Source organism: Jaculus jaculus, chromosome 23 (genome assembly GCF_020740685.1).
Source record: "Jaculus jaculus isolate mJacJac1 chromosome 23, mJacJac1.mat.Y.cur, whole genome shotgun sequence".
Classification (NCBI taxonomy): domain Eukaryota; kingdom Metazoa; phylum Chordata; class Mammalia; order Rodentia; family Dipodidae; genus Jaculus; species Jaculus jaculus.
The window spans coordinates 2,194,758-2,208,217 of record NC_059124.1 but is presented as its reverse complement, the minus strand read 5'-3'; the positions used below and the strand labels follow the sequence as shown (position 1 = coordinate 2,208,217).

Below are 13,460 nucleotides of genomic sequence, written 5' to 3'. Positions count from 1 at the left end.
TCTCTCTCTCTCTCTACCTGCCTATTTCTGTATATCTCTAATAAATAAATAAAAATAAAATAATCTTTACAAAAAAAAAGAAGCATGGAGCCGGGCGTGGTGGCGCACGCCTTTAATCCCAGCACTCGGGAGGCAGAGGTAGGAGGATCGCCAAGAGTTCGAGGCCACCCTGAGACTACATAGTGAATTCCAGGTCAGCCTGAGCCAGAGTGAGACCCTAACTCGAAAAACCAAAAAAAAAAAAAAAAAAGAAGAAGCATGGAGACTATCTACATATTTAATGAATATTTCTTTTTTAAAGAACTAAATTTTTAAAAAACATTTTATTTTTATTTATTTATTATTTGACAGAAAAAGAAGGGGAGAGAGAGAGAGAGAATGGGCATGCCAGGGCCTCCAGCCACTGCAAACAAACTCCAGACACTTTCACCCTCTTGTGCATCTGGCTTACATGGGTCCTGGGGAATCAAACCTGGGTCCTTTGACTTTGCAGGCAAATGCCTTAACCGCTAAGCCATCCCTCCAGCCCTTAGTGAGTATTTCCTGAATGAGCCTGTCCCTCCAGGTTTAGGAAAGACAACCAATGAGCTGTATTTCAAGGAGTGTGATTACCAAGTAATGAGATCCTAACAACATTTGAACTAGAATTTTATACATTGACATAGTCTCAGTGCTTTGAAAACAATTACACCAAGTACCCGAGTATAATGCCAGTGTTGCTAACACTAAGAAAGGACTTCAGGGCTGGAGAGATGGCTTAGCGGTTAAGCACTTGCCTGTGAAGCCAAAGGACCCCGGTTTGAGGCTTGATTCCCCAGGTCCCACAGATGCACAAGGGGCGCATGTATCTGAAGTTCGTTTGCAGCGGCTGGAGGCCCTGGCGCCCCATTCTCTATCTATCTACCTCTTTCTCTGTCTGTCTGTTGCTCTCAAATAACTAAATAAAAATAAAACAAAAAAAATTTTTTTTAAAGGAAGGGAGCCAGGCGTGGTGGCGCATGCCTTTAATCCTAGCCCTCAGGAGGCAGAGGTAGAAGGATTGCCATGAGTTCGAGGCCACCCTGAGACTCCATAGTGAATTCCAGGTCAGCCTGGGCTACAGTGAGACCCTACCTCGAAAAACCGAAAACAACAAAACAAAACCAAAAAAGGAAGGGCTTCAGGGCTGGAGAGATGTCTTAGTGATTAAAGTGATTGACCACAAAGCCTAGTGATCCAGGCACAATTCCCCAATACCCAGATAAGCCAGATGCACAAGGGGCACATGTATCTGGAGTTGGCTTGCAGTGGCTACAGGCCCTGGCATGCTCATTCTCTCTCTCTCTCGATGTCTTTTTCTCTCAAATAAATAAATAAATATTTTAAAAATATTTATTAAAAAAGAAAGAAGGCTAGAGGGATGGCTTAGTGGTTAAGGCATTTGCCTGCAAAGCCAAAGGACCCAGGTTCGGTTCCCCAGGACCCACGTTAGCCAGTTGCACAAGGGGGCGCACACGTGTGGAGATCGTTTGCAGTGGCTGGTGGCCCTTGCACACCCATTTTCTTCTCTCTCCCTCTTTCTAAATAAATAAAATATAAATTGGTCAACATATACCTGGCCCAATCATGCATCTTAAATACATGGTAATTGAGACAACTACTTTCTCTTAAAAAAAAAAAAAAAAAAAAAAGAAAGAAAGAAAGAGAGAGAGAGAAAGGGCTTCAAATAGGTTTCACAAGCACTGGGTGGTGACATGGGCCTTAGAATCTCGGCATTTAGAAAGCTGAGGTGAAAGGACCGTGACCTTGACCTTGAGATCCATAAAGCAAATTCCGGGCCAGTCTGGCTGGGTTGCATAGGAGATCTTGTCCTTCAGCCCCCCCCAAAAAAGTTTCATACAAGAACTGTGTACTTTTTATACTATAAGGTAAAAACAAAGTCAAATACTATACCTTTATTTATTTATGTCTTCATTTGAAAATACCTGGTTTAATGAATTTCAAATCATAAAATATTTGTGTCGCCTTTTGGTACTTAGACTCTTAAAAAAGTCTTGAGGCTGGAGAGATGGCACTTGCTTGTAAAGCTTGATGGCCTGGGTTTGATTCCTCAGTACCCATGTAAAGCCAGATGCACATAGTGATGCATGTGATGTGACTGGAATTCACCTGTAGTGATGGGAGGCCCTGGCATGCCCATACTCACTCTCTCTCTGTTTCTCTTTCTCTCAAATAAATTATATATATATATATATATATATATATATATATATATATATATGTATATATATATATATATATGAAATTTATATATGTGTATATTTTAAGTTGTTCCTTTACCCTTATTAGGCTTGATCTCTATCTTTCATTTCATATTATTTGAGAGCAACAGACAGAGAAAGAGGCAGAGAGAGAGAGAGAGAATGGGTGCACCAGGGCCTCCAGCCACTGCAAACGAACTCCAGATGTGTGCACCCCCTTGTGTATCTGGCTTACGTGGGTCCTGGAGAATTGAGCCTCAAACCGGGGTCCTTAGGCTTCATGGGCAAGCACTTAACTACTAACCCATCTCTCCAGCCCCTCTTTTTTTTTAAGATTTATTCTTATTTATTTGTTTTTTAGAGAGAGACAGGTGGGGGAGAGAGAGAGAGTGAATGAGAATGGGCATGCCAGGGTCTCCAGCCACTGCAAATGAACTCCAGATGCGTGTGCCCCCTTGTGCATCTGGCTTATGTGGAACCTGGAGAATTGAACCTGGGTCCTTTGGCTTTGCAGGCAAGCGCCTTAACAGCTAAGCCATTTCTCCAGCCCAAATGTATGTATTTTAAATCTCAGAGAAACCATATCCTCAAGTAACTCCAGTCCCCAAAGCAAATAATAATAATAATAATAATAATAATAATAATAATGCTTTCATTACCTCTGATGATCCTGGAGCTCCTAAGTCCCTCCGCTGGTTTCAGAGGACAGGCTTGCTCACTGGGACAGAAAAACAGGTAGCAGTTGGGCTGTCCAGATGTTTTTCGAGTGTCAAAGATCATCAGATTACATGCTTTATCCCCTGCAAGGGAAGGTTCCATAAGCAATTTTGAAATAGAACTTTCCAAGATGAAGGCACAGGAAGAGCCTGACAATTCCGGACTTCTAACACAAACACTTTAGCTCATTTTGTTCAATGCTTGCTGACCCCTGAAGTCTTCTCTTTTACAATGCTTGCTGACCCCTGAAGTTTTCTCTTTTTTCTTAGCTATGTGAAGTGATTTTAAAAGACACTGTGTTTAGGATTGGAGAGATGGCTTAGTGGAACCCTTGTAAGCCAGATGTACATGGTGGCATGCCTGTGTCTGAAGTTTGTTTGCAGTGGCTGGAAGCCCTGGCACACCATTTCTCTCTTCCTCTCTCTCTTTCAAATAAATTTAAAAAATTAATTTGTTTATTTTTGCTTTTTTATTTATTTGAGAGAGAGGCACATAGAGAAAATGGCTGTGCCAGGGCCTCTAGCCACTGCAAATAAACTCCAGACACATGCACCACCTGTGTATCTGGATTATGTGGGTCCTGGAGAATGGAACCTGGGTCCTTAGGCTTTGCAGGCAAGTGCCTTAACTGCTAAGCCATCTCTCCAGACCATGGCATTTCTTTTTCTTTTTTTTTTAATACTTATATTTATTTTTATTTATTTGAGAGAGAGAGGAAGAAGCAGATAGAGAGAATGGGCATGCCAGGGCCTCCAGCCGCTGCCAACATACTTTGGACACATGCACTACCTTGTGCATCTGGCTTAACATGGGTCCTGGGGAATCGAGCATCAGTTGTTGGGCTTTACAAGCAAGCACTTTAACTGCTGAGCTATATCTCCAGCTCAAGAGTAGGCATCTCGGAGTTGGCTAAACCAAGTAACTTTCACTGGCCCGGCGTTCCTTGGCTCTTCTAGGCTCCCAGATGGCAAGGCCTTTCCAGTCCATGTGTTGCTTTATCGGTGGCACCCAGTGAGGTGTGGCATACTCAAAACAAATTTAGCTGTTTTCTTTTTTTTCACATAAGGAATTAGGACAAGGGGGACTGAGGAGATGGCTTAGCAATTAAGGCACTTGCCTGCAAAGCCTAAGGACTCAGGTTCGAGTCCCCAGGACCTGCATAAGCCAGATGCACAAGGTGGCGCATGCATCTGGAGTTTGTTTGCAGTGGCTGGAGGCCTTGGCACTATCTATAAATCTGCCTCATTGTCTCTCTCAAATAAATAGATAAATAATAAAATATTTTTTAAAAAAAGAGTTAGAACAAGGTCATACGAAAAACTGAAAAAAAACAACCAATTTTACTTAGATATATACTTCTCTTTTCAGTTTGTAGATCTGAAGGCTGGCATATTTAAAGGCGTGGCTTAAAACTGTGAGTCTGTTTCCTTCTGTGTTAGGTAAATACACCAGAGCAAGTGACTGCTCACAGCTTGACAGTCTCTGAAGCTGCAATGAATTAACAGCCAGGGGTTTCTTGACCCTATGTCACCAGCCCTAGGGAGGGAGACTTTCTGCTTCACTTCAAAATCAAATGCACGCCTTTAATCCCATCACTCAGGAGGCAGAGGTAGGAGGATCGCCATGAGTTCGAGGCTATCCTGAGACTACATAGTGAATTCCAGATCAGCCTGGGCTAGAGGGAGACCCTGCTTCGAAAAACAAATTTAAAAAAAAAATCAGGGCTGGAGAGATGGCTTAGCAGTTAAGCGCTTGCCTGTGAAGCCTAAGGACCCCGGTTCGAGGCCCGGTTCCCCAGGTCCCACGTTAGCCAGATGCACAAGGGAGCGTATGCGTCTGGAGTTTGTTTGCAGAGGCTGGAAGCCCTGGTGCGCCCATTCTCTCTCTCTCCCTCTATCTGTCTTTCTCTCTGTGTCTGTCGCTCTCAAATAAATAAATAAATAAATAAATTTAAAAAAAATATCAAATGCTGGCTGGGTTAGGTGACACATGTCATAATCCCAACATTAGGGCAGCAGATAAGGATTGTAAATTGGAGGCCAGCCTGGACAACATGATGAGACCCTGTTACCAACTTGAAAGAAACCAGCAAGCAAGCAAGCAAACAAACAGAAAGTCCAATGCTGATTTTTTCCCATGGGCTGAATTAAGACTTTTGCTTTTGGCTTCTGTGGGAATGAACTATAAGAACAAACCGTAGGACGGAGCTGTGAGAATGAACTATGGGAAGCCGGGTGTGGTGGCGCACGCCTTTCATCCCAGCACTCGGGAGGCAGAGGTAGGAGGATCGCCGTGAGTTCGAGGCTACGCTGAGACTACATAGTAAATTCCAGGTCAGCTTGGGCTACAGTGCGACACTACTCTGAAACACAAAAACAAAAACAAAAAATGGACTGTGGAATATTTCTAAAGGATCTTACAAATCCTGCCTACCTGCTATGTCTTGTGTTGAGCAGCAAGAACTGATGCAGTCTTCCCGGGTGGCCGTGTGGGTGGGCTCACTGCCTCTGATTCCTCTGGAGAGAGAGGACCGGATGTCGATAACGACATCTTCTAGACTCTCCGTGTGGCAGTTCTGACTGGCAGACAGTCTTGGCGTCAGGGAACAGATTATGGCCAAAGTATAAGCCAAGTTCAGTTCTTCCCCGAAGAGCATTCTGAGGTCTTGGTCTTCCTTCAGAGGTCAAGGATGGCCTTCACTCTGGTCTTTGGAAACTCTGCACAGACTGCCTTCTCTCTAGAACACAGCCAGAAAACCATCAGCGACCATTGGGAAGCTGCGGCATGAGGAGTTCCATGAGTCAGAAGCCACCTTAGGGGGCTGGAGAGATGGCTTAGTGGTGAAGGCACTTGCCTGTAAAGCCCAAGGACCCAGGTTCAATTCCTCATGACCCACATAAGCCAGATGCACAAGGTGGCACATGTGTCTGAAGCTCATTTGCAGTGGCTGAAGGCCCTGGTGCACCAATTCTCTCTCTCTCTCTCTTTCTCCCTGCCTCTCTCTCTCTCTCTCTCTCTTTCTCTCTCTCTCTCATAAATAAATTTATTATGTATATTATATATTATATATATGTATATATATAATTTTTTTTTTTTGGTTTTTCTAGGTAGGGTCTCACTCTAGCCCAGGCTGACCTGGAATTCACTATGGAGTCTCAGGGTGGCCTCAAACTCATGGCGATCCTCCTACCTCTGCCTCCCAGGTGCTGGGATTAAAGGCATGCGCCACCAGATCTGGCTAAAATATATATTTTTAAAGCCAGCTTGGGCTATATAGTAATTAAGTCCCTGTTTCAAAACACAGAAATCATCAATGACTGTCATTCTGTCCTTTTTTTTGAGGGGGGAGGGGATGGGGGTTGGGGCAGGGTCTCATTCTAGTCCAGGCTAACCTGGAATAGACTATGTAGTCTTAGACTGGCCTCAAAGTCACAGTGATCCTCCTACCTCAGCCTCTACCACGCCCAGCTGATTTTTATTCTTTTAACAAACTATGGAAGAATTTTCTTTTAGAGAGAGCAAGAAAGAGAGAGAGAGAATTGGCACGCCAGGGCCTCAGCCACTGCAACTGAACTCCAGATGCATGCACCACCTAATGCAAATGTGCGACCTTGCACTTGAGTCACCTTTGTGCATCTGACTTACATGGAAAGAGATTGAACATGGGTCCTCAGGCTTCACAGGCAAGTGCCTTAACCACTAAGCATCTCTCCAGCCTGGAAGAAATACTTTTCCATGTCTTCGCCTGGCATGATCGCCAGCACTAGGGAAGCAGACGTAGGAGAATTGCCATGGGTCTGAAGCCACTCTGAGGCTAGACTGAATTCCAGGTCAGCCTGGGCTAGAGTGAGACCCTACCTACCTTGAAACACCAAAATAAATAAATAAATAAGTAAGTAAAATATTTTTTCATTTCTTTGTTTGAGATATTTTTTATTTATTTATTTGGGAGCTACAGACAGAGGGGGGGGACAGAGAGAGAGAGAGAGAGAGAGAGAGAGAGAGAATGGGCGCGCCAGGGCTTCCAACCACTGCAAACGAACTGCAGATGCGTGCGCCCCCTTGTGCATCTGGCTAACGTGGCTCCTGGGGAATCGAGCCTCGAACCGGGGTCCTTCGGCTTCACAGGCAAGTGCTTAACCACTAAGCCATCTCCCCAGCCCTCAAATTTTTATTAACAACTTCCATGATTATAAAAATATCCCATGGTAACGCCCTCCCTCCCCCCACTTTCCCCTTTGAAACTCCGTTCTCCATCATGCCCCTCTTAATTTCTTTTAAGTCAGTAAGCATGACCTGTGCACAACTCAGAAAAGAACAAAAACAAATACTTTTAAATTTGTTTTAGCTTTAATAGATTTGAAACAACCTTGTATTAAAATCTTGGCAAAGGGCTGGAGAGAAGGCTTAGCTGTTAAGGTACTTGCCAGGTTCGATTCCCTGGTACCCATGTAAGCCAGATGCACAAGTGTAGCATGAGTCTGGAGTTTGCAGTGGCTCAAATCTTGGCAAAGAACCAAGTGCAATGGTGCATACCTGTCATTTCAGCACCAGAGAGGCTGAGATGGGGGAATTTCAGGTTCAAGGCCAGCCTGGCTACATAGCAAGACTGTCTCAAAAAAAAAAAAAAATTTTTTTTTTTTTTACAAAGAACTAATAAGCACAAACATGCACTATTTCAATGTGATGATTAATCTCTGGTTGTTAACTTGACGGGATTTAGAATCACCATTGAGGGCTGGAGAGATGGCTTAGCAGTCAAGGTGTTTGCCTGCAAAGCCAAAGGACTCAAGTTCAATTCCCCAGGACCCACACATCTGGAGTTCGTTTGCAGTGGCCGGAGGCCCTGGTGTGCCCACTCTCTCTTTCTCAAATAAATAAAAATAAATAAATTTAAAAATTACAAATGTTACTATAGAATCACCACTGTAACAAGTGCCTTGGCATAACTGTTAAAGATTTTCTAGATAAGATTAATTGAGTGCCTGGTGTGGTGGCGCACGCCTTTAATCCCAGCACTGGGGAGGCAGAGGGAGGAGGATCGCAGTGAGTTCGAGGCCATCCTGAGACTACACAGTGAATTCCAGGTCAGCCTGGGCTAGAGCATGACCCTACCTCAAAAATAAATAAATAAATAAAATAAAAGATTAATTGAGGTGGGAGGACCCACCCTAACGATAGGCTAGGGGTCCTGGATTGTGTAAAAAGGAGGAAGCTAATTTACTGCCCTACCTCCACCCTGCTGATGACATTATGTGACACTGGTTTTCCTGCTCCTACCATTCTTTCCCCACCTCTGAACTGTGAGCTGAGATAAACTCTTCCCCCCACTACGGTACTTCTGGTTGGGTGTTATGTCCCAGCAACGAGAAAGTAACCGATATATCCATTAATGATTAAACGCTGAAAGTAGCCAAGTATGGCTCATGCCTAGAATCACACTACTTAGGAGCTGAGGCAGGGGAATTGCTATGACTTTAGGGAGCCTCAGAGCAAGAACATTAGGAGATGGCTCAGTAGGGAAAAGTACTTGATGTACAAGTGTGAAGATCTGAGTTTTGATTCCCAGAATCAATATAAATCGGGGCACAGTAGCCAGGGCCTGCAGAGACAGGAGAATCCAAGAAGCTTGCAGGCCTGCTAGCCTGGCCTATGCACTAGTAAATAACAAGGTGGAAGGTGAAGACTGGGCCCAAAAGTTTTCCTCTCCCCTCCATACTCACACAAAGATAAAAAATAAAAATAAATCTGGGTGTGGTGGCACATGCCTTTAATCCCAGCACTTGGGAGGCAGAGGTAGGGGGATTGCCAAGAGTTCGAGGCTACCCTGAGACTACATAGTGAATTCCAGGCCAGCCTGGGCTAGAACGAGACCCTACCTCGAAAAAAAAAAAAAAACAAAAACAAAAACAAAGAAATAGGGCTAGAGAGATGGCTTAGCCGTTAAGGCACTTGCCTGAGAAGCCTAAGGACCACAGTTCAATTCTCCAGGTCCCACGTAAGCCAAATGCACATGGTGGCATGTCTGGAGTTTGTTTTCAGTGGCTAGAGGCCATGGTGTGCCCATTCTCTCTCTCTCTCCCCACCCCTGTCTCTAATAAATAAATAAATCAAAATAAAATCTCTTTAAAAAATTAAATTAAATAATAGCTAGAAGTGCTTATGAGGAGACATCTACACAAGCCTGGCCTGTAAGTTTTAGAATCTTTCGTGTCCTTGTTTCTTCTAACCAGGAAGAGAAACGACGTAACATTTCCTGTTCTGGCTAAAGCAGTAATAATACACGTGGACACATTTCCGTTCTCAGGATGAGAAACATCATTTTAATATCACCCACTGAAAGATGGGCATTATGCTATGCGATTTACATATATTACCCCCTTTAATCCTTATACCAGCTCTGAAAAAAGGTAATTTTTAGACCTCAATTTCTATTTATTTTATTTTATTAATTTATTTGCAAGCAGAGAGAGAAGAAAGACAAAGAGAATGGGTACACCAGAACCTCCAGTCACTGCAAATGGACTCCAGACACCTGCGCCACTTTGTTTTTGTTTTGTTTTGTTTTTTGAGGTAGGGTGTCATATAGCTCAGGCTGACCTGGCATTCACTACATAATCTCAGGCTAGCCTCGAACTCACAGTGATCCTTCTACCTCTGCCTCCTGAGTGCTGGGACTAAAGGTGTGCCCCACCACACCTGGCTCTTAAAAGATGATTTTGTTTGTTTTTGTTTTGTTTTGACATGCGCCACTTTGTGCATCTGGTTCGATGTGGGTACTGGGGGACTGAACTTTGGCTGTCAAGCTCTATGAGCAAATGCCTTAACCACTGAGACATCTCTCCAGCTCTAGACCTCAATTTCTAGTGAGCAAAGGTAGGCAGCCTTTTTTTATTGTTGCCTATCTTTAAACATGAAACCATCAAACTCTAATAAGTGAATTCTAGAAATTAGACCTTTAGAAGCAAGAATATTCTAGCTCAGCTGAGACAAAATTTTAGAACAAGAGCCCCTTGGTTTTTTGAGGTAGTGTCTTACTCTAGCCCAGGCAGATCTGGAATTCACTATGGAGTCTCAGGGTGGCCTCGAACTCACGGCGATCCTCCTGCGTCTGCCTCCCAAGTGCCAGGATTAAAGGCGTGCGCCACTACACCTGGCTCAATTCGTGATCTTTAACACTACGGCAAGCATTTCTCAAACATGTGCGCATGTTCCGGGTTGAGAGCGCACCCAGGTCGCTGAGGAATTAGGACAGAGAGCACACACAACTTAAGACCCATCAGCGCGTCTAAACATCCCTTGGCGAATCAGTCATCTGTGCTGTTCAGGCTACAAGGCAGAGGACACGTGGTCAGACCACCTTAAACAGTGGAAAACGTGGCTGTAGACCAACTCTGTCAGGGCCAGTGAGACATCCAGAATTTAGCAGAAAAAGCATCTCACAACAATACTCTCAGGAGAGTTATTTGTAAGGGCCATAAGAAATATTCCCAAAGTTCATTCCCATAAAGAACTGGCTGGATGCCCTGGCATGCCCATTCTCTCTCTCTTTCTCAAATAAATAAATAAAAATAAAATATTTTTTAAAATGTCTGTTCTATAAAAAAATACTGTTAAGGGAATGAAAAGACAAGCTTAGACTTGTAAAAAAAAAACTTGTAACATACTTATCTGATAAAAGACTAAGATCAAAATATATGAAGAACTCTTAAGGAGAAAATCTCAAAAATGGACAAACAAGCTGGGCATGGTGGCGCACACCTTTAATCCCAGCACTGGGGAGGCAGAGGTAGGAGAATCGCCGTGAGTTCAAGGCCAGCCTGAGACTACATAGTGAATTCCAGGTCAGCCTGGCCTAGAGTGAGACTCTACCTCAGAAGAAAAAAAGGGGGGGGGCAATCTGAATAGACATGGCATCAAAGATATATATCAAAAGACAAGCATCTTGTGCCTCAGCATGACCAGGACCTCACTAGGGAATTTCCAATTCAACAACAGTGAGAAAACACTACACACCTTTTAGAACAGTTATAATAATAAATAATAATTTTTTTAAAAAACATAGTACCAGGTCTGGATAGGGTATGGACCAGTAGGAACCTCACTGCATGCTGGCAGGAATGCAAAAAAGGCATGCCCAGTTTGGAAGAAGCAGGCAGCTTCTCTAAAGCTAAATAGGGTCTTACTATACAATTCAGTAATTGTTCTGCCATAGATTTACCCATAAGAGTTAAAAACAAAACAAAAAGCCAGGGCTGGAGAGATGGCTTAGCGGTTAAGCGCTTGCCTGTGAAGCCTAAGGACCCCGGTTCGAGGCTCGGTTCCCCAGGTCCCACATTAGCCAGATGCACAAGGGGGCGCACGTGCCTGGAGTTCGTTTGCAGAGGCTGGAAGCCCTGGCGCGCCCATTCTCTCTCTCTTCCTCTATCTGTCTTTCTTTCTGTGTCTGTCGCTCTCAAATAAATAAATAAATAAATAAAAATTATTAAAAAAAAATCTTCTATGTTTAAAAAAAAAACAAAAAGCCATCTACACAGCCAGGCACGGTGGTGCACACCTTTAGTCCCAGCACTGGGGAGGCAGAGGGAGGAGGATCGCTGTGAGTTTGAGGACAGCCTGGGACTCCAGAGTGAATTCCAGGTCAGCCTGGGCTAGAGAGAGAGACCCTACTTGGAAGAAGAAATAAAAAAGAACCTGTACACAAAATCTTGCTCAAGAACACTTAACGTAGCTTTCTTCATAATTGCTCAAAACTGAAACAATCAAAACATCCCTCAATAGGATAATGGATAAACAATATAAGACATAACTAACTATGTATTTAAATGTTATTCAGCAATAAAAAGAATGAACTATCAAGCCACAAAAAACGAGACATGAAATGGCTTTTTAAAAACATTTTTATTTATTTGAGAGAGCAAGAGAGAGAGGGAGAGAGCAAGCATGGGTATGCCAGGGCGTCTCGCCACTGCAAGCCAACCACAGTTGCATGTGCCTAACCACTTGGTACATATGGCTTTACTGGGTACTGGAGAACTGCACCCGGGCTGGCAGGCTTTGCAAACAAATGCCTTTAGCCACTGAGCCATCTCCCAGCGTACGCTATGAAAGAACTTTCGCTGCCCACTGATAAATGAAAACAGCCACTGTGGTCAGGATGATCCCAAGTATAAGACACTCTTTTGTTTCAGTTTGTTTGGTTTGGGTTTTTCCAGGCAGGGTCTCACTCTAGCCCAGGCTGACCTCAAAACTCACAGTGATCCTCCTACCTTAGTCTCCTGAGTGCGGGGATTAAAGGTGTGCGACACCACACCCCACTATATGATGTTCTGAAACAACCCAACTACCAAGATGGTAAAAAGATTGTGTTCAGGGCTTGGAGAGATGGCTTAGCTGCTAAGGTGCCTGCAAAGCCTAAAGACCCAGGTTTGATTCCCCAGATCCCACGTAAGCCAGATGCTCATGGTGGCACATGCATCTAGAGTTCGTTTGCGGTGGCTAGAGGCACTAGTGTGCCTCTCTCTTTTTGTCTCTCTCGCATAAACTAAAAAATAAAAGTTGTGACCTGGAGAGATGGCTTAGCGGTTAAGCGCTTGCCTGTGAAGCCTAAGGACCCTGGTTCTAGTCTCAATTCCCCAGGACCCACGTTAGCCAGATGCACAAGGGGGCGCACACGTCTGGAGTTCATTTGCAGTGGCTGGAGACCCTGGTGCGCCCATCCTCCCTCCCTCCCTCTCTCTCTCTCTCTCTCTGCCTCTTTCTGGCTGTCTGTCGCTCTCAAATAAATAAATAAACAAAAAATTTAAATAAATAAATAAAAATATACAAAAAATTTATTTTAAAAAAGTTGTAAGAAACTATTGTATTCAGGAGAAAGGGAAAAAGGAGGAAGAAATGGAGGGCAAAGACTGTCAGGAACTGTGACGCTACTGTGTAATACACAGGCACCGTGAAAACCTGCCACTGCCTGTCAAAACCTAACACTGTGAACCGGGGCTGGAGAGATGGCTCAGTAATGATGGCACTTACTTGCAAAGCCTGAAGGTCCAGGTTCGATTCCCCGATACCCACATAAAGCCAGATACACAAAGTTATTCATGCGTCTGGAGTTCATTTGCAGCAGCAAGAGGCCCTGGTATTCATTTTCTCTCTCTCTCTGCTTACAAGTAAATAATTAAATATTTCTTTAAAAAAACCTGTAAAACACATATAGTGAACATTAAGTAAGTTATAAACTTTAGTTTAGCATGTTCTCTCTCGTATGTGGATCCTAGCTACAGATGATTGGACTTCTGTGTGAGTGGGAAGAAAACTCAGTAGCAAAGCCCAGTAAGCTAGAAAAGAGATATAAAGGGAAGAGAAAGGAAGGGAGGGGGGTACTTAATAGGATGGTATTGTACATATGTAAGTAGAAGAATAGATTAATAGGGGTGAAAAGGCCCAAGTGAGGTCAGGGTAAGAGATTGAGTAAAGGAAAGGTGGAGGGAGGGCTAATCAAACTCT

At 43.8% G+C, this 13,460-nt stretch overlaps 1 protein-coding gene across 1 annotated transcript in view; it reads right to left on the bottom strand.

Moving 5' to 3' along the window:
* Mansc1 (MANSC domain containing 1) overlaps window positions 1-13,460 on the bottom strand; it is a 29,406-nt gene that overhangs the window by 10,686 nt on the left and 5,260 nt on the right. The window contains exons 2-3 of the mRNA XM_045139696.1: window positions 5,391-5,694; window positions 2,900-3,040 (exon numbers count right to left, since the gene is read on the bottom strand). Of these exons, the coding sequence (XP_044995631.1) occupies window positions 2,900-3,040; window positions 5,391-5,613 (364 nt within the window). The 5' untranslated portion in view covers window positions 5,614-5,694. The remainder of the gene's footprint in view (window positions 1-2,899; window positions 3,041-5,390; window positions 5,695-13,460) is intronic.